Source organism: Oncorhynchus kisutch, linkage group LG20 (genome assembly GCF_002021735.2).
Source record: "Oncorhynchus kisutch isolate 150728-3 linkage group LG20, Okis_V2, whole genome shotgun sequence".
In the NCBI taxonomy this organism is placed as follows: Eukaryota; Metazoa; Chordata; class Actinopteri; order Salmoniformes; family Salmonidae; genus Oncorhynchus; species Oncorhynchus kisutch.
In genome coordinates this window covers 23,654,310-23,676,012 of record NC_034193.2, presented here as the reverse complement: position 1 = coordinate 23,676,012, position 21,703 = coordinate 23,654,310, and the positions used below count along the sequence as shown (strand labels likewise).

General features: G+C 42.4%; 2 protein-coding genes across 5 annotated transcripts in view; one reads left to right on the top strand and one right to left on the bottom strand.

Annotated features, from left to right (window-relative positions):
- The window catches only part of LOC109865504 (myosin-binding protein C, fast-type), a 48,949-nt gene extending 48,762 nt beyond the window's left edge, over positions 1-187 (top strand). For all 4 annotated transcript variants that reach the window (XM_031799365.1, XM_031799362.1, XM_031799363.1 and 1 more), the window contains one exon: positions 73-187. In XM_031799365.1, the coding sequence (XP_031655225.1) occupies positions 73-107 (35 nt within the window). In that variant the 3' untranslated portion in view covers positions 108-187. The remainder of the gene's footprint in view (positions 1-72) is intronic.
- A 1,444-nt stretch (positions 188-1,631) lies between these two features.
- LOC109865158 (testicular acid phosphatase homolog) lies at positions 1,632-21,387 on the bottom strand. The gene is made up of 13 exons (XM_031800014.1): positions 21,304-21,387; positions 17,820-17,954; positions 17,139-17,234; positions 16,736-16,822; positions 15,597-15,847; positions 15,081-15,354; positions 9,120-9,218; positions 6,437-6,535; positions 3,872-4,004; positions 3,492-3,574; positions 3,159-3,265; positions 2,431-2,609; positions 1,632-2,196 (listed from the first exon to the last, which is right to left on the bottom strand). The coding sequence occupies exons 1-13, from the start codon at positions 21,385-21,387 to the stop codon at positions 2,087-2,089; spliced, it is 1,737 nt and encodes a 578-aa protein (XP_031655874.1). The 3' UTR covers positions 1,632-2,086.
- Positions 21,388-21,703: the final 316 nt, after the last annotated feature.

The following is a 21,703-nucleotide window of genomic DNA, read 5'->3' as shown; positions in this document are numbered from 1 at the left end:
CTCAAGTATATTGACCATGCAGTATGAACAGCACCTGAATGTTCGTTTTCTCATTTTCTCATCTTCTCATAGCTCTCAAGGACAAGGAGGATGGAGATGAGAAATGAGCTGCAGAATGTTCACAGAACATTCACAATGTTTCAGTAGGTTTTGAAGCATGCGTTGAAATAAAAAATACTTGAAGTTTTGGCTGTTTTGGCTGTCTTTATTTCCTCTTGAGCATATTTTGTATTTTCGTGGAACCAGAGTAGTACATAGAAAATACATAGAATCCGAATATTCAGCACGCTTGTTTCACTACAGTTGCACATTTAGGCAAGTCTCTAAAAGCTTTCCACACCTGGATTGTGTAACATTTGCCCATTATACTTTTCAAAATGCTTCAAACGCTATCAAATCGGGTTGTTGATCATTGCTAGACAACCATTTTCAGGTCTCGACCTAGATTTTCATGTAGATTTAAGTCAAAGCTGTAACTCGGCCACTCAGGAACATTAACTGTCTCCTTGACAAGCAACTCCACTGTAGATGTAGCCTTGAGTTTTAGGTTATTGTTCTGCTGAAAGATGAATTAATCACCCAGTGTCTGGTGGAAAGCAGACTGAACCAGGTTTTCCACTAGGATTTTGCCTGTACTTACCTCCATTCTGTTTACTTTTTATCCTGAGAACCTCCCCAGTCTTTAACGATTACAAGCATACCCATAACATGATGCAGCCACCACTGTGTTTGAAAATATGGAGAATTGTACTCAGTAATGTGTGGCATTGGATTTGCCCCAAACTTAATACTTTGTATTCAGGACAAAAAGTTCATTGCTTTGCCTCATTTTTTGCAGTGTTAATTTAATGCCTTGTTGCAAACAGGACGCATATGTTGGAATACTTCTATTCTGTAAAGGCTGCCTTCTTTTCACTCTGTCAATTAGGTTAGTATTGTAGAGTTACTACAGTGTTGTTGATCCATCCTCAGTTTTCTCCTATCACAGCCATTAAACTCTGTAACTGTTTTAAAGTTTCCATTGGCCTCGTGGTGAAATTCTTGAGCACTTTCTTTCCTCTCTGGCAACTGAGTAAGGAAGGATGTCTGTATCTTTGTAGTGACTAGGAACACCACCCAAAGCATAATTAATAACTTCAACATACTCAAGGGGATATATCCAATGTCTGCTTTTTATTTCTTACCCATCTACCAATAGGTGCCCTTCTTTGCGAGGCATTGGAAAACCTCCCTGGTTGTTGTGGTTGAATCGACTGAGGGACCTTACCTCTAATTGTATGTGTGGCGTATAGAGATGAGATAGTCATTCAAAATCATGTTAAACACTACTATTGCACACAGAGTGAGTCCATGCAACTTATTATGTGACTTTAAGTACATTTTTACTCCTGAACTTATTTAGGCTTGCCATAACAAAAGGGTTGAATAAATCAAATCAAATGTGATGTGTCACATGCACTGAATACAACCGGTGTAGTTTTAAGAAAATACCTTTAAAAAAGGAAGAGATAAAAGTAACAAATCATTAAGGAGCAGCTGTAAAATAACAATAGCGAGGCTATATACAGCGGGTGCCGGTACAGAGTAAATGTGCGGGGGCACCGGTGTCGAGGTAATTGACGACTTATTGACTCAAGACGTTTCAGCTTTTCAGTTTTAATTAATCCGTTAAAAAAAAATGTAAAACATAATTCCACATTGACATTATGGGGTATTATTGTGTGTGACAATAAAATCATAATGTAATCCATTTTAAATTCAGGCTGTAAGACAACAAAATGTGGAAAAAGTCAAGGAGACAACTAATTCAATCATTTTCTAAATATTATAAAAGCCAAATCACTCAACCAAGACCTAAGATGACTTGACATTCTGCTAAATAGAACAAAATCCAATAGGAACTCAATACAATACAAAACAAAAAAAGTACAATGGATCACAAGAGAACAAAATTCACAAGGTCATTGTATGGATTATTTCCATTTTTAATCTCATAGTAGGCCTATAAGTATAGATGTATTGCCCTGTCCTCTCCAAATGCCTCCAGGATGTTTTAGGAAGACTTATTCAAGCCTGGAGAGCCAGACTACCCCTCCCTGGAGTACAGGTTTCTCCTCTGGTGAATTAACACAGCTATGCTGGCCAACAGCGCCATTGTCAGGATAGCAACTGCCACTGCAAGCGCCGCAATGACACCTTGCAAAAGTCAGGAGAGATGCAATGAAGATAAGTAAATCAGATTGAAAAGACTTCGGTCTTAAGAGTCCGGTTTCAATGAGTAGTGGCAGTCTCCGAGTAAACGTTACAGTATCTGTGGCAATATTTATGGATATTCTGGTGTATAGAATGACAGAAAAATGAGCTCCTATAAGCAAAAGTAACAAAGCAAAACCTTTGAACCATTAAGACAATATTGACTACCTTTCTTACCTGTGTTGGACCATGATGGTTTGAGCCCACACTCGGCGTCCCAGTCCGTTGAGATGACATCTTTAACCAGGTCAGTGAATGAGGTCAGAGGGCACGGAGTTGTCTCACAGCCAGGCACAGGGGTCCGGTAGGGATCACGGGATGAGTCATTACGGTAATACAAGTCAAGAGAATAGGACCTGGAATAGTTCACACAGACTATGTAAAGACATAGCCGACAGTCATGTGTTATGCAGATTTCTGTAACACTTTAATACTACTTTCACATCTCACATACCATTTAGTTGTCATTTAAAGGTGCAATATGCAGAAATCGCTCAGCTCTTTCCTGGTTGCTAAAATGCTAATAGTTCACCAAATGTTTATGTGGCAAAACAAGCAATGTATAGTGTAAAAAAATCATTGTACCTTCTAAACCACTGTGCAATATCTTTTCAATTAGCAAAAATATTGTATTTTCAGCTCTTTGAAGCTGGTGTACAAAACCGAAAGTAAAAGATGCAAATATGAAACTTAAGCACGGGAAGCATAGAAATAGCGCACATAGAACAGATATAGCGCTTCTTGGACTTGCTTTTAATGTGAATGACGATGTGAATTTTTTCAGGTCACCCAAAAATGTACATATTGCAGCTTTAAACCAAATAATTTGTACAGTTTATTGCGCTAAAACATTAGCCTTGTACATGTGATCATTTCTGGAGGTATCACAACTAAAACTACATTACCCATCATCCTCTTGGTAGAACTCAAAGAGCTGACAGGCAGCATAAGGAGGAAGAAGACCATTGTACACGTCTAGGGCAGCCTGGAGAGTGATGAGGGTGGAGTCATGCTAGAGAGAGAGAAAGAGATGTACACATTAGAACACAGAATGAACTGTGTTGCATAAATTGCATAATCACATAGCATTAACATTGTGTTTGGTCATGCGTGGATGTGCTTGTGAATGTATAAATATGAATACGGAGACATGCTAGATGTCAGATTGCATAATATGAAGTGTGAGTCTACAATTAAGTCTGTGGATGTGTGTGTGTGTGCCAGCGGTGTTCACTAACTGCTGAATACATGATGAACTTGAGCGTGCTCCCTTGCTCCATTGCCTTGGAGAAATTCCTCAGGATGGCATTCAACAGAACCCCTAAACAATAAACAAACCATCAACATTATAAAAACAATCATAGTGACATACACACAAACAAACAAACTGTTGGCATAATCCAACTCATTAACATAACATTCAGACCAACTCACAATCCACAGGATATTTCATCCACTCAGCATGAGCAACCTCTCAGCCCACAGTCACAACATTAACTCAACGTCACTTCAACTTATTTTCAACTCTCAACCCACAGCCACAACACCAAAGCAACATTACTTCAACTCTTTTACAACCCACATGACCTCTGACACCTTCTGAACTCTAACCTCTCACCTCCTGAGAGCCTGGCCTTTTCCTTTCTCTTGTGAGTGACGACGCTGAACATGACCTCAAAGGAGGATATTTCCTGTAGAGTGTTGAGTACTTCCTGTGTGGCCCAGCCAGGGGTGGTCAGGTTGTGATTCCTCTAACAAGGGTACAATGACAACCGTTAGCATCGTTCTGTTTGAAGCGCAACTCTTCTACAACACATGAGTCACAAACAAGCCTATACCAGTGTAATTATTGTGCATGCATCCCAAATGGCACCCTATTCCCTTTAAAGTGCACTACCTTTGACCAGGGCACATAGGACTCTTGTCAAAATTAGTATACAATACTGGAAATAGGGTCCCATTTTGGACGCCGCCTGTATTTCACGGTTTGTATAAGTCTTTCTATTTATATCCATCTCTGAAAATAACAGATGATGGATGAACACTTTGCACTGGTGCTAATGTGTATTACTGTAAGTATGACCATGTCTACCTCTTATATAATCCTGGATATTATTCATTTCAACGAGCTATTGAGTTATTCATCAAGCCCATCTGCCGAGGTGATCACATGGCAGTGTTCCCCTATGTTGTTTGTTCCCAGGCTGGGGCACAGAGGCCCAAAGAGTAACATCCAGGCTTTCTGGCATCAAAGTTGTCAATTGAAACCAATAGAAGCCAAACTCTTCGACACAGGGAAGAGAGGTAGGCAGGGGAAGGGAGGGGAGGCGTCCTGCCTATATAATGAGTGAGGCAGGATGCAGAGTCAGATGAACTCATGGATGCAATTTTTATGTCTCTGTGTAGTATTTGTATTTTTGTATTTATTATGGATCCCCATTAGCTACTCTTCCTAGGGTCCAGTAAAATTAAGGCAGTTTATACCATTTTAAAAACATTACAATACATTCACAGACTGTGTGCCCTCAGGCCCCTACTCCACCACTACCACATAACAGTACAAAATCCATGTGTACGTGTGTGTATAGTGCGTATGCTATAATGTGTGTGTGTGTGTGTGTGTGTGTGTATGTGTCTGTGCCTATGTTTGTGTTGCTTCACAGTCCACGCTGCTCCATGAAGTGTTTTTTAATCTATTCTACATCTATTTTAACTGCTTGCATGAGTTACTTGGTGTGAAATAGAGTTTAGTACTGTGCGCCTTCCATAGTCTATTCTGGATTTGGGGACTGTGAAGAAACCTCTGGTGGCATGTCTTTATCATCGGATGGGGCCACTGTGTCTCCTGACCCCTCCTGTCTCAGCCTCCAGTATTTATGCTGCACTAGTTTATGTGTCGGGGGGTTAGGGTCAGTTTGTTATATCTGGAGTACTTCTCCTGTCTTATCCGGTGTCCTGTGTGAATTTAAGTATGCTCTCTATAATTTTCTCTTTCTCTCGGAGGACCTGATCCCTTGGACCATGCCTCAGGACTACCTGGCATGATGACTCCTTGCTGTCCCCAGTCCACCTGGCCGTGCTGCTGCTCCAGTTTCAACTGTTCTGCCTGCGGCTATGGAATCCTGACCTGTTCACCGGGCGTGCTACCTGTCCCAGACCTGCTGTTGTCAACTCTCTAGAGACAGCAGGAGTGGTAGAGATACTCTTAATGATCGGCTATGAAAAGCCAACTGACATTTACTTCTGAGGTGCTGACTTGCTGCACCCTCAACAACTACTGTGATTATTATTATTTGACCATGCTGGTCATTTATGAACATTTGAACATCTTGGCCATGTTCTGTTATAATCTCCACCCGGCACAGCCAGAAGAGGACTGGCCACCCCTCACAGCCTGGTTCCTCTCTAGGTTTCTTCCTAGGTTTTGGCCTTTCTAGGGAGTTTTTCCTAGCCACTGTGCTTCTACACCTGCATTGCTTGCTGTTTGGGGTTTTAGGCTGGGTTTCTGTACAGCACTTTGAGATATCAGCTGATGTACGAAGGGCTACATAAATACATTTGACTTGATTTGTGGTGTATGCATGGATGTCTGAGCTGTGTGCCAGTAGTTCAGACAGACCGCTCGGTGCGTTCAACATGTCAATATCTCTCACAAATACAAGTAGTGATGAAGTAAATCTCTCCTCCACTTTGAGCCAGGAGAGATTGACATGCATATTTTAAAATGAGCTCTCTGTGTACATCCAAGGGCCAGCCGGGCTGCCCTGTTCTGAACCAGTTGCAATTTTCCACAGTCCTTTTTGTGACACCTGACCACACGACTGAACAGTAGGAAGTTAGAGGCAGTTTCGTAAGCCAATGCTAACGAGCATTAGTGCAATGACTGGAAGTCACCGAGTGGTACGGACAACATGCAGGAAACGTGGGTTTAATGGGTTTCAAGGAAGTCTGTGTATGCATCCCAAATGGCACCCTATTCCCTACAGTGGACTTCTTTTGACCAGAGCCCTACGGGCCCTTCACAAACTAGGTGGCCTATAAAGGGAAGAGGGTGCCATTTGGGACGTAGATCCCTTTGAAGGGGACCTGCAACTAACCCTACAGGGGAAACCCTACATGTGGCACAGTATTTATTTCAGAGTCAGATCTTGTATGCAGAGAGCCACATACAATAGTCCAGTACCTGACAGGAGAGAGTGTCGTAGACCCTCCATATGGAATTCCTGCCCAGCAGCCTAGACACAGGATACCCAGTGTGGTTGGAGAGCTCCTGTATAAATCGCTGTGGGAAGATGTTCATCTTATATGATTTTTTCATTTATTCCAGTCAGTCAATGTTATGATTGCGCCTGGTGGATTCCTAAAAGCAATCACTCGGTCACATATTCAAATGTCACATTAGTTTTTTGCTTCCATAAACAGTTGATTATTAAAACCGTAAGTCTTGTCAAATAAGGGCACCGTACCAAGGTTTTGTTTTATATACCCAGTGCTTAGTTGAGAGAAAATGACTCAGGGGAAAGATTAATCTACACTGATGCAAAATACATGATTACTGTTAGTACGTAGTGATAGGTCATCATTCTAGATCCAGTATGTAGCTTTGGTGGCGACCCAACCAAATTCAGATAGAAATGTGAGTCTGATAAGCAGCACATTCTATGTGAGCTATTTCTATGCTTCCCGTCCTGAAAGAGATTGAATGGGATCTTATGGACTTACATAATGTACGAATTGGAATTCATAACATATCATACATTTTGGCTCATGAGCGCTACTTTTCAACTACTGGCTGAAATTATACAAAACCTTTATAACGTAACTTTAAGTTTCGGTTTTTGCATCTTTTTACTTTTCGTTTTGTACACCAGCTTGAATCATCTCAAAATACAATATTCTTTTATTTTAGAAAATATATTTCACCGCAGTTTAGATTATTTAATGATTCTCTACACTTGTTTTGTCACATCAACAGAAATTAGGCGAACATGATAGAATCTTAGCAACCAGCTAATGGGGAGCGATTTCTACATATTATGTCTTTATGCCCATTAACCTTTCACCTGCTTTTCAGATCACATAAAATGAGACGAGAGGAAGCCACTTGTGACTATTAAGATGAACACAGGGTGACAAAAAAAAATCTGATAGATACTCCATCTTCTCACCAGAGGGTAGTAAAGAGCACCAAGGACACCTCCATCAAAAGCCAGACATCTCCATAATAGGAATCAGGATGGGATTCAGTTAATTAAAGCCTTTTCATTTTAATTCTCAATATAATTCAATCCTGTCATTAATTAACAGCTCTGAGAATGTGAGAGGAATTGCACCAAGCAGCTTTTTGGAAGATGAAGGAGAAAACTGTGAGTGAGGAAATCACTGAGGACCTGATGTCACACCGAAATAACTAACAAGGCCTTTGTGACAACTAATAACCTACTGGAATGAAACAATCATTCAGTCTTTGAATAACAAACACATGTAGCAAGTGAGTCAAAGTGAATTCACAAGACAAGATGAATAGGGACAGGGTTGTGAGGAAAAGGGTTTCATTGCTGCGACATATTGCTCAAGGCCCATCTATGACAGGATAGGACTTGAAATGAACAGACAGAACAACAAAAAGAAACATTAACAATAACAGTTTTAATAAAAAAACTAGGGAAAGCGATTGAGGTGTGTTTGATAACCTTGGAGTTTCTCCCTTTGGGGCTATTCTATTTGGACAAACTCAATCAAGCGCAGAGTATTTGAAAGTATTTGACATACTACTATGCATTTGACACAGGTCTGAGCATGTTATGTCATGTCTACTACATGTGTAGTATCTTCATTTTTAAAACTCCCGAGTGGCGCAGCAGTCCCTGGTTTGAATCCAGGCTGTATCACATCCGGCTGTGATTGGGAGTCCCATAGGGAGGCACACAATAGGCCCAGTGACGTCCGGCTTAGGCCGGGGTAGGCCGTCATTGTAAATAATAATTTGTTCTTAACTGACTTGCCTTGTTAAATAAAGATTAAATATATATATATATATATATATATATATACACACATATATATATACATACATATATATGTATATGTATATATATATATATATATATATACAGTATATATTGATCACTCTGTTGTCACTGAGAATTTTCCTGCAGGGCAGGATATTCAAATGAGCCTCGTTCTTTACATACATTCACTGAAAACCTGTAGTTCTCTTTCGCTCTTGCTCGCTCAAACACTAAATCAACAGACAGACTAAACGTCCTACTATCGTAGGTCCTGCTACAGCCACATTAAAATGTACAACAATGTATCTGAAATGCAGCCATACACATCAACAACTGTCGTTGTATATACCTTATTATTAACTGGGTGGTTCAAGCCCTGAATACTGATTGGCTAACAGACGTGGTATATCAGTATACCACCCGTATGACAAAACATGTATTTTTACTGGTCTATTTACGTTGGTAACCAGTTTATAATAGCAATAAGGAAACTCAGGGGTTTGTGGTATATGGCCAATATAGCACGTCTAAGGTCTGTATCCAGGCACTCTGTGTTGCGTCGTGCCTAAGAACAGGTTGTATACCACACCCCCTCGGGCCTTATTGCTTAAATAACACAAATAGATAATGGTCTCTACTACAACATAGTGTATCCGAAATGAAGCCTATCGCCTACTGTAGCCTATCAAAACTCATTTCCGTTTGAAATTATCAGTGAAAAAAATACAAAAATAAAATCCTCCTGCAGCAGGATTCATTTCCTCCTGCGATGAAACTGGTCCAATTAAGATGTTTGAAAGCGTCATAGGCTTTAATGATTTGATGTGTTACCTTGACAACTCTTCTGAGACTTACCTGGTGAGACTTGAGAACTCTCCGGTAGTGTTCGCTGTCAAACGTCTCCCCCATCAGCTCTCTAAACCTGGGGCAGTGTTTGCTTGGGGACTTCAACAGCTTGTGAAATCCAAGACAAAACAACCATTTTCATGTCAAATTCCTCTTCAAATTCCTCTTCTCATAAAACCCAGGTACACTCAGTTTACAGCTTTGCTTTACTAGTGACCCTTCCTTTCTTTTCTTTTTAACAACGCCTCAGTGCCAAATGGCCTATTGGTCAGAGAAATGGACATGAAGGCCCATGCTCACACCTCAAATGGGCGTAGTGATATTGAGTTCCACATCAGGCTCCAACAAAACCAAGATATCTTGATTCAAACTAGTCTTTCTTTTTTTTCAAATACTTCAGATGGGATGGGTTTCCACTTGGGAAACTGGGACTATTTCATTGGTTCCAATGTAACCAGGCAAGCTCAATCAAGCACAGCTAAAGTTTTTGAAGGAAAACAAACACTATTTTGAACCCAGGTCTACTGGAAAGATTCATACAGCTGATTTAATGGATGATGTGTGAGTGAGTGCGTGAGTGAGTGAGTGAGTGAGTGAGTGAGTGGGCACGTTTGTCTATGCCAGCCAGCCGCCAGCCCAGGACTCTAAATGAAACAAATTCATTGATAGCACTGGTGCTCCCAACTTTAAAAAGTTAGGAACACCACATGAAATTTAGGAGCACCAGAAAATCTATATTTTTTAATTGCTTGAGATATACCGTACGTATCCTATATTAATTCTAGATACTTTTGTGCCCTTAAAAATATGTAACACAGTAAGTACATTTGTTTATTTTAAAAGCTAAAATGTTGATGTAAATACCTGTCATTAAAATTACAAAGAAAATTGTGGAATATTTAGTTTCTACATTGTGTAAAAGCACTATTTTCATATTGCGATGCATTACATTGAAAATTATACATGGTCTCTTTAAAAATGTCAGGTTTGCGATTAAGAGCAACGCTATTAGTGAAAGGAGGGGCTAGGAATCCCATTGGGCTATAAATGGAGGACCGTGTAATGCCCCACCCAGCAGATTGTAGAACAATCACATTCACGTTGTCATGCTGCTTCACGTGGTTGCTAAAATGATCGTCACGCAATCCTTCCTCAAAGTCAGGGTATGAGTCAAGAAACCTGACTATTTTTCTTGAAAGTACATAATGTCATAATTCCAAAGCTATACGATGTTACATCTCGGAAAAAAACTGTAATGCTGTACTTGTTGCTCATGCTAATGTTGGGTTTTTAAACTAGCGCCCAATTGACCCCCATTCACTCCTTGAAGGAGATCTTTTCTTGTCGTAGAATAGCCCAGAATGCACCTCGCGGCCCATTGACGAAGCATGGTAACGTACACAAACGCATTAATACGATTTCAAATGGAGTTTCCAATCTCCTCAAAAGTATCTCTGTTAGTAGTGTGTGATTGCAGCCGCAATCGAGCATCCAATTGGTTTCTGCATGAACCCCCCCTTGAGCACACCATCTTCATGGTTGTGTAACACTTTTGATATTCTGTATTTCCCCTGATTGTCTATGCAATTAAAAATGGAAATAAAAGTATTATCAGAGATTTTACCAGTGTCTGAGCTAGCTAGCTACAGGTGTCGCCCCCGCCTTCCGTCTACTGTGTACCGGAGTCTAGCTAACTAGTCCTTCGCTAACGCCTGCTTGCTAGCACACAGTGTCCTTCGCTCCCACCGGCTGAACACCTGCCCTTAACAGAACTGCAGGAAAACAGTGCCCGACATGCAGGGGCAAAGTACACTGTCTACCGGTGTCCTAGATAGCTAGCTATCTATCCTGCCTCCTGTCTGCTATGTACCGGAGTCCTAGCTAGTTAGCTAGCACCCAGTGTCCTTCGCTAACGCCTGCCGAACACCTGCCCTCGCCATCGTTAACAGAACTGGAGGAAAGCAGTGCCCGACATGCAGGGGCAAAGAACACTGTCTACCGTTTTCGTAGCTAGCTAGCTAGCTACCGTTGTCGCCCCCCGCACCATCTTATTTTTCTATGATTTTAAGGCGGTCCGCAAAAAAAAAACCGTTTACGGTGCATGTCACCACCTACTGTGCTGGAGTGTGCGATCAATCATGGCCTGACAAATTCTGTACCAAGAAAATACATTTTTAAACCAAATAAAGCTCTACTAACTTCTACCACACCCTCCCCTCAAAAACCCTCCCAAGCCACCCCAACCTCATTAAAAACATGTTGAAACAATCCACCCTTAGGATTATTCAACATATCAACAACCATTTTGACAGTAGCATCTGTTACCCCCATCACTATTTTGCAGTATCCACAATAGCCTTCAAGCTGGTATTTCTGCTTTCCACAACCCGAGTCGTGTTGATAACCTTACCAATGAAAGCTATGAAATGAACCTTTGACACAGCATATTCATGAGCGCAAGATTTCTGAACAGGTCTCGAAACAATGCCAGGCCCAGCAGAAGCACCAGCCCCAACAGTAGGTCCACTTACTACAGGAGCAGCCATGGAAGCTCCATCAGTCCGCACTGTAGTTCCACCAATCTGTTTACCAGCCTCTGCATAGAGTGCATTCGGAAAGTATTCAGACACCTTGACTTTTTCCACATTTTGTTACGTTACAGCCTTATTCTTGGACCGACTCTCTTTTCTGTATACATCAATGAGGTCGCTCTTGCTGCTGGTGAGTCCCTGATCCACCTCTACGCAGACGACACCATTCTGTATACTTCCGGCCCTTCTTTGGACACTGTGTTAACAACCCTCCAGGCAAGCTTCAATGCCATACAACTCTCCTTCCGTGGCCTCCAATTGCTCTTAAATACAAGTAAAACTAAATGCATGCTCTTCAACCGATCGCTACCTGCACCTACCCGCCTGTCCAACATCACTACTCTGGACGGCTCTGACTTAGAATACGTGGACAACTACAAATACTTAGGTGTCTGGTTAGACTGTAAACTCTCCTTCCAGACCCATATCAAACATCTCCAATCCAAAGTTAAATCTAGAATTGGCTTCCTATTTCGCAACAAAGCATCCATCACTCATGCTGCCAAACATACCCTTGTAAAACTGACCATCCTACCAATCCTCGACTTTGGCGATGTCATTTACAAAATAGCCTCCAATACCCTACTCAACAAATTGGATGCAGTCTATCACAGTGCAATCCGTTTTATCACCAAAGCCCCATATACTACCCACCATTGCGACCTGTACGCTCTCGTTGGCTGGCCCTCGCTTCATACTCGTCGCCAAACCCACTGGCTCCATGTCATCTACAAGACCCTGCTAGGTAAAGTCCCCCCTTATCTCAGCTCGCTGGTCACCATAGCATCTCCCACCTGTAGCACACGCTCCAGCAGGTATATCTCTCTAGTCACCCCCAAAACCAATTCTTTCTTTGGCCGCCTCTCCTTCCAGTTCTCTGCTGCCAATGACTGGAACGAACTACAAAAATCTCTGAAACTGGAAACACTTATCTCCCTCACTAGCTTTAAGCACCAACTGTCAGAGCAGCTCACAGATTACTGCACCTGTACATAGCCCACCTATAATTTAGCCCAAACAACTACCTCTTTCCCAACTGTATTTAATTTTTATTTATTTATTTATTTTGCTCCTTTGCACCCCATTATTTTTTATTTCTACTTTGCACATTCTTTCATTGCAAAACTACCATTCCAGTATTTTACTTGCTATATTGTACTTACTTTGCCATCATGGCCTTTTTTGCCTTTACCTCCCTTCTCACCTCATTTGCTCACATTGTATATAGACTTGTTTATACTGCATTATTGACTGTATGTTTGTTTTTACTCCATGTGTAACTCTGTGTCGTTTTATCTGTCGAACTGCTTTGCTTTATCTTGGCCAGGTCGCAATTGTAAATGAGAACTTGTTCTCAACTTGCCTACCTGGTTAAATAAAGGTAAAATAAAAAAATAAAAATAAAAAATTCTAAAATGTCTTATTTCCTCATCAATCTACACACAATACCCCATAATGACAAAGCAGAAACAGTTTTTTTTCTCTTTTTTTTTGCAAATTTATAAAAAATAACAAAACAGAAATACCTTATTTACGTAAGTATTCAGACCCTTTGCTATGAGACTCGAAATTGAGCTCAGGTGCATCCTGTTTCCATTGATCATCCTTGAGATATTTCTACAACTTGATTGGAGTCCACCTGTGGTAAATTCAATTCATTGGACATGATTTGGAAAGGTCCCACAGTTGACAGAGCTGGACGTCCGCCCAAACTGAGCAAATGGGAGAGAAGGGCTTGGTCAGGGAGGTGACTAAGAACACAATCTTCACTCTGACAGAGCTCCAGAGTTCCTCTGTGGAGATAGGAGAACCTTCCAGAAGGACAACCATCTCTGCAGCAATACACCAATTAGGCCTATATGGTAGAGCGGCCAGACGGAAGCCACTCCTCAGTAAAAGGCACATGAAAGCCTGCTTGGAATTTGTCAAAAGGCACCTAAAGACTCTCAGACTATGAGAAACAAGATTATCTGGTCTGATAAAAAACTATTTGGGCTGAATGCCAAGCGTCACGTCTGGAGGAAACCTGGCACCATCCCTACGCTAAAGCATGGTGGTGGCAGCATCATGCTGTGGAGATTCGGCAGGGACTGGGAGATCCTTGATGAAAACCTGCTCCAGAGCGCTCAGGACCTCAGACTGGGCCGAAGGTTCACCTTCCAACGGGACAACGACCCTAAGCACACAGCCAAGACAACGCAGGAGTGGCTTCGAGACAAGTCTCTGAATGTCCTTGAGTGGCCCAGCCAGAGCCTGGTCTTGAACCCGATCATCTCTGGAGAGACCTGAAAATAGCTGTTCAGCAATGCTCCCCAACTAACCTGACAGAGCTTGAGAGTGTCAGCAGAGAAGAATGGGAGAAACACCCCAAATACAAGTGTGCTAAGCTTGTAGCAACCATACCAAGAAGTCTTGAGGCCTGAATACTGAATACTGAATACTGAATACTGAATACTTACGTAAATGTGATATTGAATTATTATTATTTTTTATTTTTTATACATTTGCAAAAATGTCTAAAACCTGTTTTTGCTTTGTCATTATGCAGTATTGTGTGTAGACTGATGAGGGGGGAAAACAATTTAATCCATTTTAGAATAAGGCTGTAACTTAATAAAATGTGGGGAAAAGTCAAAGGGTCTGAATACTTTCCGAATGCACTGTATACATTATGACTGATTCTATATCTCTGAGCCTCTCTAGCCCCTCTCTGCACCTGGCATCCACCAAATGATGCACTATGTTGTCGTCGTACCCCCCTTCCACAATTACAACTCTTAACCTTCACATTGCTCCCACATTCACCGCAATCATGTTCTGCTCCACACTTGGCACATATTTTCTTTCTTTTACACTTCTTTTTACACAACTACATGTCCCATTCTTTGGCATTAAAAACACTGCAATGGGGATGAGACCAATTCTCTGACATTGAAACTAAGGAATCCTATCTGTACTTTTCTAGGCAAAACCTTCTCAAACCTCAGCAACACTGATAAGCTTTCACTTCTTTGACCCTCTTTCCTACTGATCAACCCTTTGGCCTCAATCACTCTGCCTCCCTTCACATTTTCTTTCATATCATCTGTGGACATAGATATTGGGACCCCAGTGATGACTCCCCTCGACCTAGCATAAGCACCAGGGACATGGCTTTTAATCTTCTTCCCATTAAGCTTTTCCATTACAGAATCTTCCCTTGCTGAGCCTGGCTACCACAAAATATTAGCAATCTACCATTTCCAATGAACCAGGCTAGTTTGACTCCACCTATCTCTACGACGTTGGTTAATCGGATAGGGTGTAAATGAGGCTCTGTGGTCTCATCAAACACCATCACAACTTTCCACTCCAACACATTATTCCTCTTGCTTCCTACCTTGGCCCTCTTTACGCTTTGCAGACTAGACGCTCCACTACTTTCAGTCTTATGATCTCTGTTCTTCCTATGTCTTTCCTCTACAGACCATTCAGATCCTTGACCCTCATCCTCCCGCTCCATATCATCAGAACGGTCACCCATATTGATCGCATCCCAGCACAGCTGTTGCTTCTCCAACCTTGTCTCAATTTCCTCCACTTCGTCCGCACTACTCGCCGCGAATTCCAACCATCCGCCATACGTTACCGTTCCTCGGCCTGTCTTTTTTGCTCTGTTATGGAGCAAAATCTGGAGGGAGCTGCCAGCTTGCGGTCAATCTTCCATAGGAAGGTGAAAATGTTGCGCCGATACTATTGGTCACATCTTTTGACCTGGTTTGACCTGGTTTGACCTGGTTGGGTCACGCCGTTTTCGCTGTAGTATTGGTGAAACCATGACGTGAATGAATCTGCACTCGCTTGTTTCTCTAGGGCACAGAGGAACAAATGGCACAGTGTGAAGCCTTATCGTTACAGATGCTTTCGTAGTCGCTCAGTGCTCCCAAAATAAAAGTCCTTGTTGCACAGGAAAATATTTGGTCGCAGGTTTAGAGCCCTGCGCCCGCCTACCTTATCCTGTGCTCTGGTGACAGTGTGCACTGGAATGGGCCGCCATGGTAACTGGGGCATGAGGGGAGGGGGGCGTCTGTTTGGGGGGAACAGCCCAGCCAGGTTAGCCTGGGCACTCATTAGAGTGCGGTCATAGTCTGTACTCCGCACGTACACCTGTGTGGAGGGAAAGAAGTAAAGCTTAGGTTCCTATGTCTATACCAGCACACCACTTAGAGAATGCATGTCCAAAAAACTGCTTCACTGTACAGTAAGTGGTTTGCCAGTGTGCATAATGGAACAAAGCTTTACTGTATTAAGAATTAATATGTTCTATTTAAAATGTGCTTTTCCCTTTTCTGTCATCCTATGTGAAGTGATTGCACACTGTAAATCATTTTGACAACATTGGCTTTTCCTGTGATGCCGATAAAGCTTGCTTGAATTCGAATGTGACATGACAGGGGACAGGAAAGGTACAGCACGAGCTGAAACTTGAGTGTGACAACAAATCGTTAGCGACAGCGAATTGGGAAAGTTGTTATTTTGGTGGTAATTGCTACTTTATGGACGGAGGGAGGGAGGGAAAAAGGGAGAGAGAGACGGGGACGAGAGAGAAAAAGATAAAGAGATAGAGTGGAGTAAAGAGAAAAAGGGAGAAAACGACAGGAAGTGAAAGAGAGCGACTGGAAGAGGGAAATCAAGATCTTTGTTGTAATGCCAGTACGATGCGAACTACCTTGGGGCACACAGAGCCAAACAACATGCATGCAGCCTAATGCACAGTGACGAGATCAGGCGAGATTAGCCCACATGTTACATCATGTTATGAGGCCGGGGTGATGATGTCATCAACATGAGTCATTCTCATTAGCCTACACCATAACAGACATTACAGGCACTAAGTACCACACATGGATATTGTGTGGTCATATGCTCCAAAGAACCCAGACGAATAGCCCGAAACAGATTTGCCAAGACTTCAAATGCACAAACAGCACACATGGTAAACAATGCAATTTCTCTCCTGTGTAATATGTACACGTTTGGGCTCCAGTAACGCACCTCTTTGCTGTTGTAGTCTTCACTGAGGAAGTGTCCATAGCGTCTCTTTAGAAACCTGCCGAAGTCAAACTGCTGTCTCATCCCCAACTGAGCCAAGTGAGACAAAAATAAGACGAGAGAAAGCTTATACCTCACACAACAGCCTAGGTCAAGGAAGAACTTCTACGGAGAAGATTTAGGAGATATTACTGTGAAGTGCGATAATATTGCTTGTTTTTGTTTACGGCACATGATTATCTAACATTTCATGACAGACTCCTTCAACTTTTTCTCAAGAAAATGTGTGTGCTTTCTTAAGCTTATATTTGTAGGAGAAGTTACAGGCACATTCAGAATGGAAATATAGGCAAAGGGTTATGTTTTCGGGAAACATAATTGTCATTGCATACTCAAACTTCTGTACCTCAGTTAGCTGCCCGAAGCCTTGTGCCCACACTTCCTCACCGTGAGGGTCCATGGGAAACGACTCAATGGGGGATCGATCGCCATGACGAAATACCTTACGCCAGTCATATGTTTTATGTCATATGTATAGAGTACCTTACACAAGTCATATGTCTTATATTCTTATGTGATATGCAGAAGTATATTTTATACCTGGTGCTAACGTGTCCTATGTCCTAATCTTATCCACAATTCCAGTTGTGCCCACATATTAGTCGTTGCATCTACACGTGGTATTAAAATGTGTCTCTAATCCGTTTACTTGTGTCCCCATTGTGACCAGATATCCTAGTCTCTCCGGAGGTGGTCAGGGAGATCGGCTCACAATCAGCAAATAATACATATTTGAATCATCTACACCTGTCTTAAAATGTGGGCACAATCAGAATGTGGACAAGATTGGGACAAAGGACACATGTTAGCACCAGGTATAAACGGGGCTAAAATTGGGTTAAATTAAGCTTGATTGATTGGTTTAATACATGGCTCCTACAACAGACATCAAATACAATATGATTATTAATCATCTTAATCTATTTATTTTCCCTTCAAGCATAAACCAAGTGTTGAATCTATCAGGATTTCATTAAACATTTTAAAACAAATCCCAGAGGAGTAAAGCAGAACTGAAAAGACTTACGGCAACAACAAATTTCAGAATGCGGGATTCAGTCGATGAGACACAAGGAGAAGTAAAAGGTAACCCAAAGTTGTCAGGCACCCCACCATCTCCTCTGTAGTTTCTTTCACAGTAGGGTCGCCTTTTAGAGGTTAACTAGAAAAAAAAGGTCATATCGATTATCGATACAGACAATGAAAACGTTCTGCCAAATTCAGTTTATTTGCTCACTCAATATCACTTGGAAACTTTTAGCAGAAACACACTATTTGGCAAGTCCATTAATAAGGTCATTATTTTATATAAATGTAATGGTGATTCTAATTCCACAAGTTTAATAGTTGTTAATTAACTAATAATAGTTTGTTTGTTTAATTAATAGTTTGTTCATTTCTTCTGAACCCTTACGTCATTAAATGTAAATGATGACCTGTGATATAACAAATTAGAATAATTATAAAACATAATTACTGCAAATGTTCACTTACCTTAATTTGTATGTAACAGACTCAGAGTAGTTCCTTACAGCTGGTTTGTATTTCAAGAAATCTATGAGAAAAAGGCCCACTGCAGTAAACCTCATCTGTGAAGCTATACACAGATACGAATTGACATTTAGTGCATGTTTCACTAAAGGATGCACTGCTTTCATAACCTACCTAGCTGACCCCCACTTCCTCTTCTCTTCCTCTCTCCCTTGTGATGCCTGCTCCCGATTCGCACGGGCCGCTCAAAATCCAAATCACTGTATCTGTCAATCTCACTCGCTCTCCCTTGACGTACCAATGGACCAATATACCCTGGCAGTTCTCTTCAGTTTCGCATTTGATCTGTAGACATATATGTCCACCTCAGACAGGACAGCTCTCCTTATGTAGCAGCCATACAGTGCCTATGGTGAAACAAGCCCTAAACATGAGAATCGTCCTTTAACAAGGCTCTAACGATAGCCTTACTCACTTGGTGCCTCACTTAGCTCAACCCCCCCGCCACCACCACCACCACACACGCACATGCACACACACACGCGCGTACACACACACACACACACACATCCGTGGGCACACAGACACATGCTTACATCCATGAATGCATTCACACAAGCAAGCACACATGCAATTACGCACACACAGCACATGCATGCATCCACACACACCGCACACACACAGACCAGGGCCACAAACACTCATTATATCGTGCCATGTCATCCACCATGGATTTTGCCCCAAAATTACAGGGCCTGCAGTGTTTTCCCTGACTTAACAAACTTGTAGGGTTCTGTTAGTATCAAAGTCGCCTTATGGGTCAGTAAAATAGGGTAATATGATGTACTATAGGCTTATAATTCATGACCCATCATGATTGGAACAAGTGAGCTATTTTGTAACCCTGTACATTCTTAGAATGTGGGGACAGCCAAAGAACCCTTTTGGAACCCTTTTTTGTAAGAGTGTAGGTATGTTTATACATAGTAGGATGCATATGGTATAGCAGTACAAGCTAAATGACACATTTGAGTGTACAGCCATAAGCCATAAATAGTATGTCCACACAATACACACTGTACACACTGCACACACGCACACACTAACACACACACACATACAGTGCCTTCAGAAAGTATTCAGACCTCTTGACTTTTTCCACATGTTGTTGTGCTACAGCCTGAATTTTAAAATGATTACGTTGAGATTTGTTGTCATTGGCCTACACACAATAACCCATAATGTCAAAGTGGAATTACGCTTTTTTCTTAAATGTTTTTTAAATATTTTTTAAACAAATTCATAAAAAATGAAAAGCTGAAATGTCTTGAGTCAATAAGTATTCAACCCCTGTGTTATTGCAAGCCGAAATAAAGTGAAATAACAAGTGAAATAAGTTGTACGGACTCAGTGTTTGTGTGTGTGGTAATAGTGTTTAAAATTATTTTTGAATGACTACCTCATCGCTGCACCCCACACAATTATCTGGAAGGAGTGAATCTCAAACACAGATTCAACCACAAAGACCAGGGAGGTTTTCCAATGCCTCGGAAAGAAGGCCACCTATTAGTAGATGGGTAAAACATTTATTACACGTTGGATGGGGTATCAATAGACCCAGTCCCTCCAAAGATACAGGCCTCCTTAACGCAGGGATTTCACCATGAAGCCAATGGTGACTTTAAAACAGTTACAGAGTTGAATGGCTGTGATGGGAGGAAACTGAGGATGGATCAACAACATTGTAGTTAATCCATAATGCTAAACTAATTGACAGAGTGAAAAGAAGGAAACCTGTACAGAATAAACTGCAAAAAAAATTGGCAAAGAAATGAACTTCATGTCCTGAATACAAAGCCTTATGTTTGGGGCAAATCCAACACAACACATCACCGAGTAACACTCTTCATATTTTTTATTTATTATTATTATTATTTTTTACCCCTTTTTCGTGGTATCCAATTTTTGTAGTAGCTACTATCTTGTCTCATCGCTACAACTCCCGTACGGGCTCGAAGGTTGAAAGAGAGACGAAGGTTGAAAGTCATGCGTCCTCCGATACACAACCCAACCAAGCCGCACTGCTTCTTAACACAGCATGCATCCAACCCGGAAGTCAGCCGCACCAATGCGCCGGAGGAAACACCGTGCACCTGGCCACCTTGGTTAGCGCACACTGCGCCCAGCCCGCCACAGGAGTCGCTGGTGCGCGATGAGACAAGGACACCCCTACCGACCAAGCCCTCCCTAACCCGGGCGACGCTAGGCCAATTGTGCGTCGCCCCATGGACCTCTCAGTCGCGGCCGGTTACGACAGAGCCTGGGCGCGAACCCAGGGACTCTGATGGTACAGCTGGCGCTGCAGTACAGCGCCCTTAACCACTGCGCCACCCGGGAGGCTACTCTTCATATTTTCAAGCATAGTGGTGGTTGCATCATGCTACGGGTATGCTTGTCATCAGCAAGGACTAAGGTTTTTTTATGATAAAAAGAAACAGAATAGAGCTAAGGACAGGCAAATTCCTAGAATAAATCTTGGTTCAGTCTACTTTCCAACAGACACTGGGTGTCACCTGAGATATCTCTGTTTTCTTTATATTTTGGTTAGGTCAGGGTGTGACGAGGGTGGTTAGTTTTTGTATTGTCTAGGGTTTTTTGTATGTCTAGGGGTTTGGTAGGTCTAGGTATATGTATGTCTATGGTGGCCTGATGATTGTTTCCCAATCAGAGGCAGCTGTTTATCGTTGTCTCTGATTGGGGATCATATTTAGGTTGCCATTTTCCCTTTTGCGTGTTCAGGAGGAGCAGACATTATGGACTTGGGATGAGATTTTGGACGGAAAAGGATCCTGGATGAGGGAGGAAATATTGGATCGCCGACCATGGAGGCAGGTGGCGATAGCACGGGAGGAACGGCGACGATATGAGGGGACACGTTTAGCAAGGAAGCCCGAGAGGGAGCCCCAATAATTTATTTGGGGGGAGGCACACGAGGAGATTGGCTGAGTCAGGTTGGAGACCTGAGCCAACTCCTCGTACTTACCATGGGGAGCGTGTGACTGGTCAGGCACAGTGTTGTGCAGAGATGCACACGGTGTCTCCATTTCGCATTCATAGCCCAGTGCGCTCTATTCCAGCTCCTCGCATTTGCCGGGCTAGAATGGGCATCCAGCCAGGACGCTTTGAGCCAGCTATATGTTCCAGATCTCCAGTGCGTCTCCAAGGCCCAGTGTATTCTGTGCCCCCCCCCCCCCCCCCCCCCCCCCCACACACACACACTCGCCCTGAGGTGCGTGTCCCCAGCCCGGTACCACCAGTGCCGGCACCACGCACCAGGCCTCCGGTGCGCCTCCAGAGTTCAGTACGTCCTGTTCCTGCTCCCCGCACTCACCCTGAGGTGCGTGTCACCAGCCCGGTACC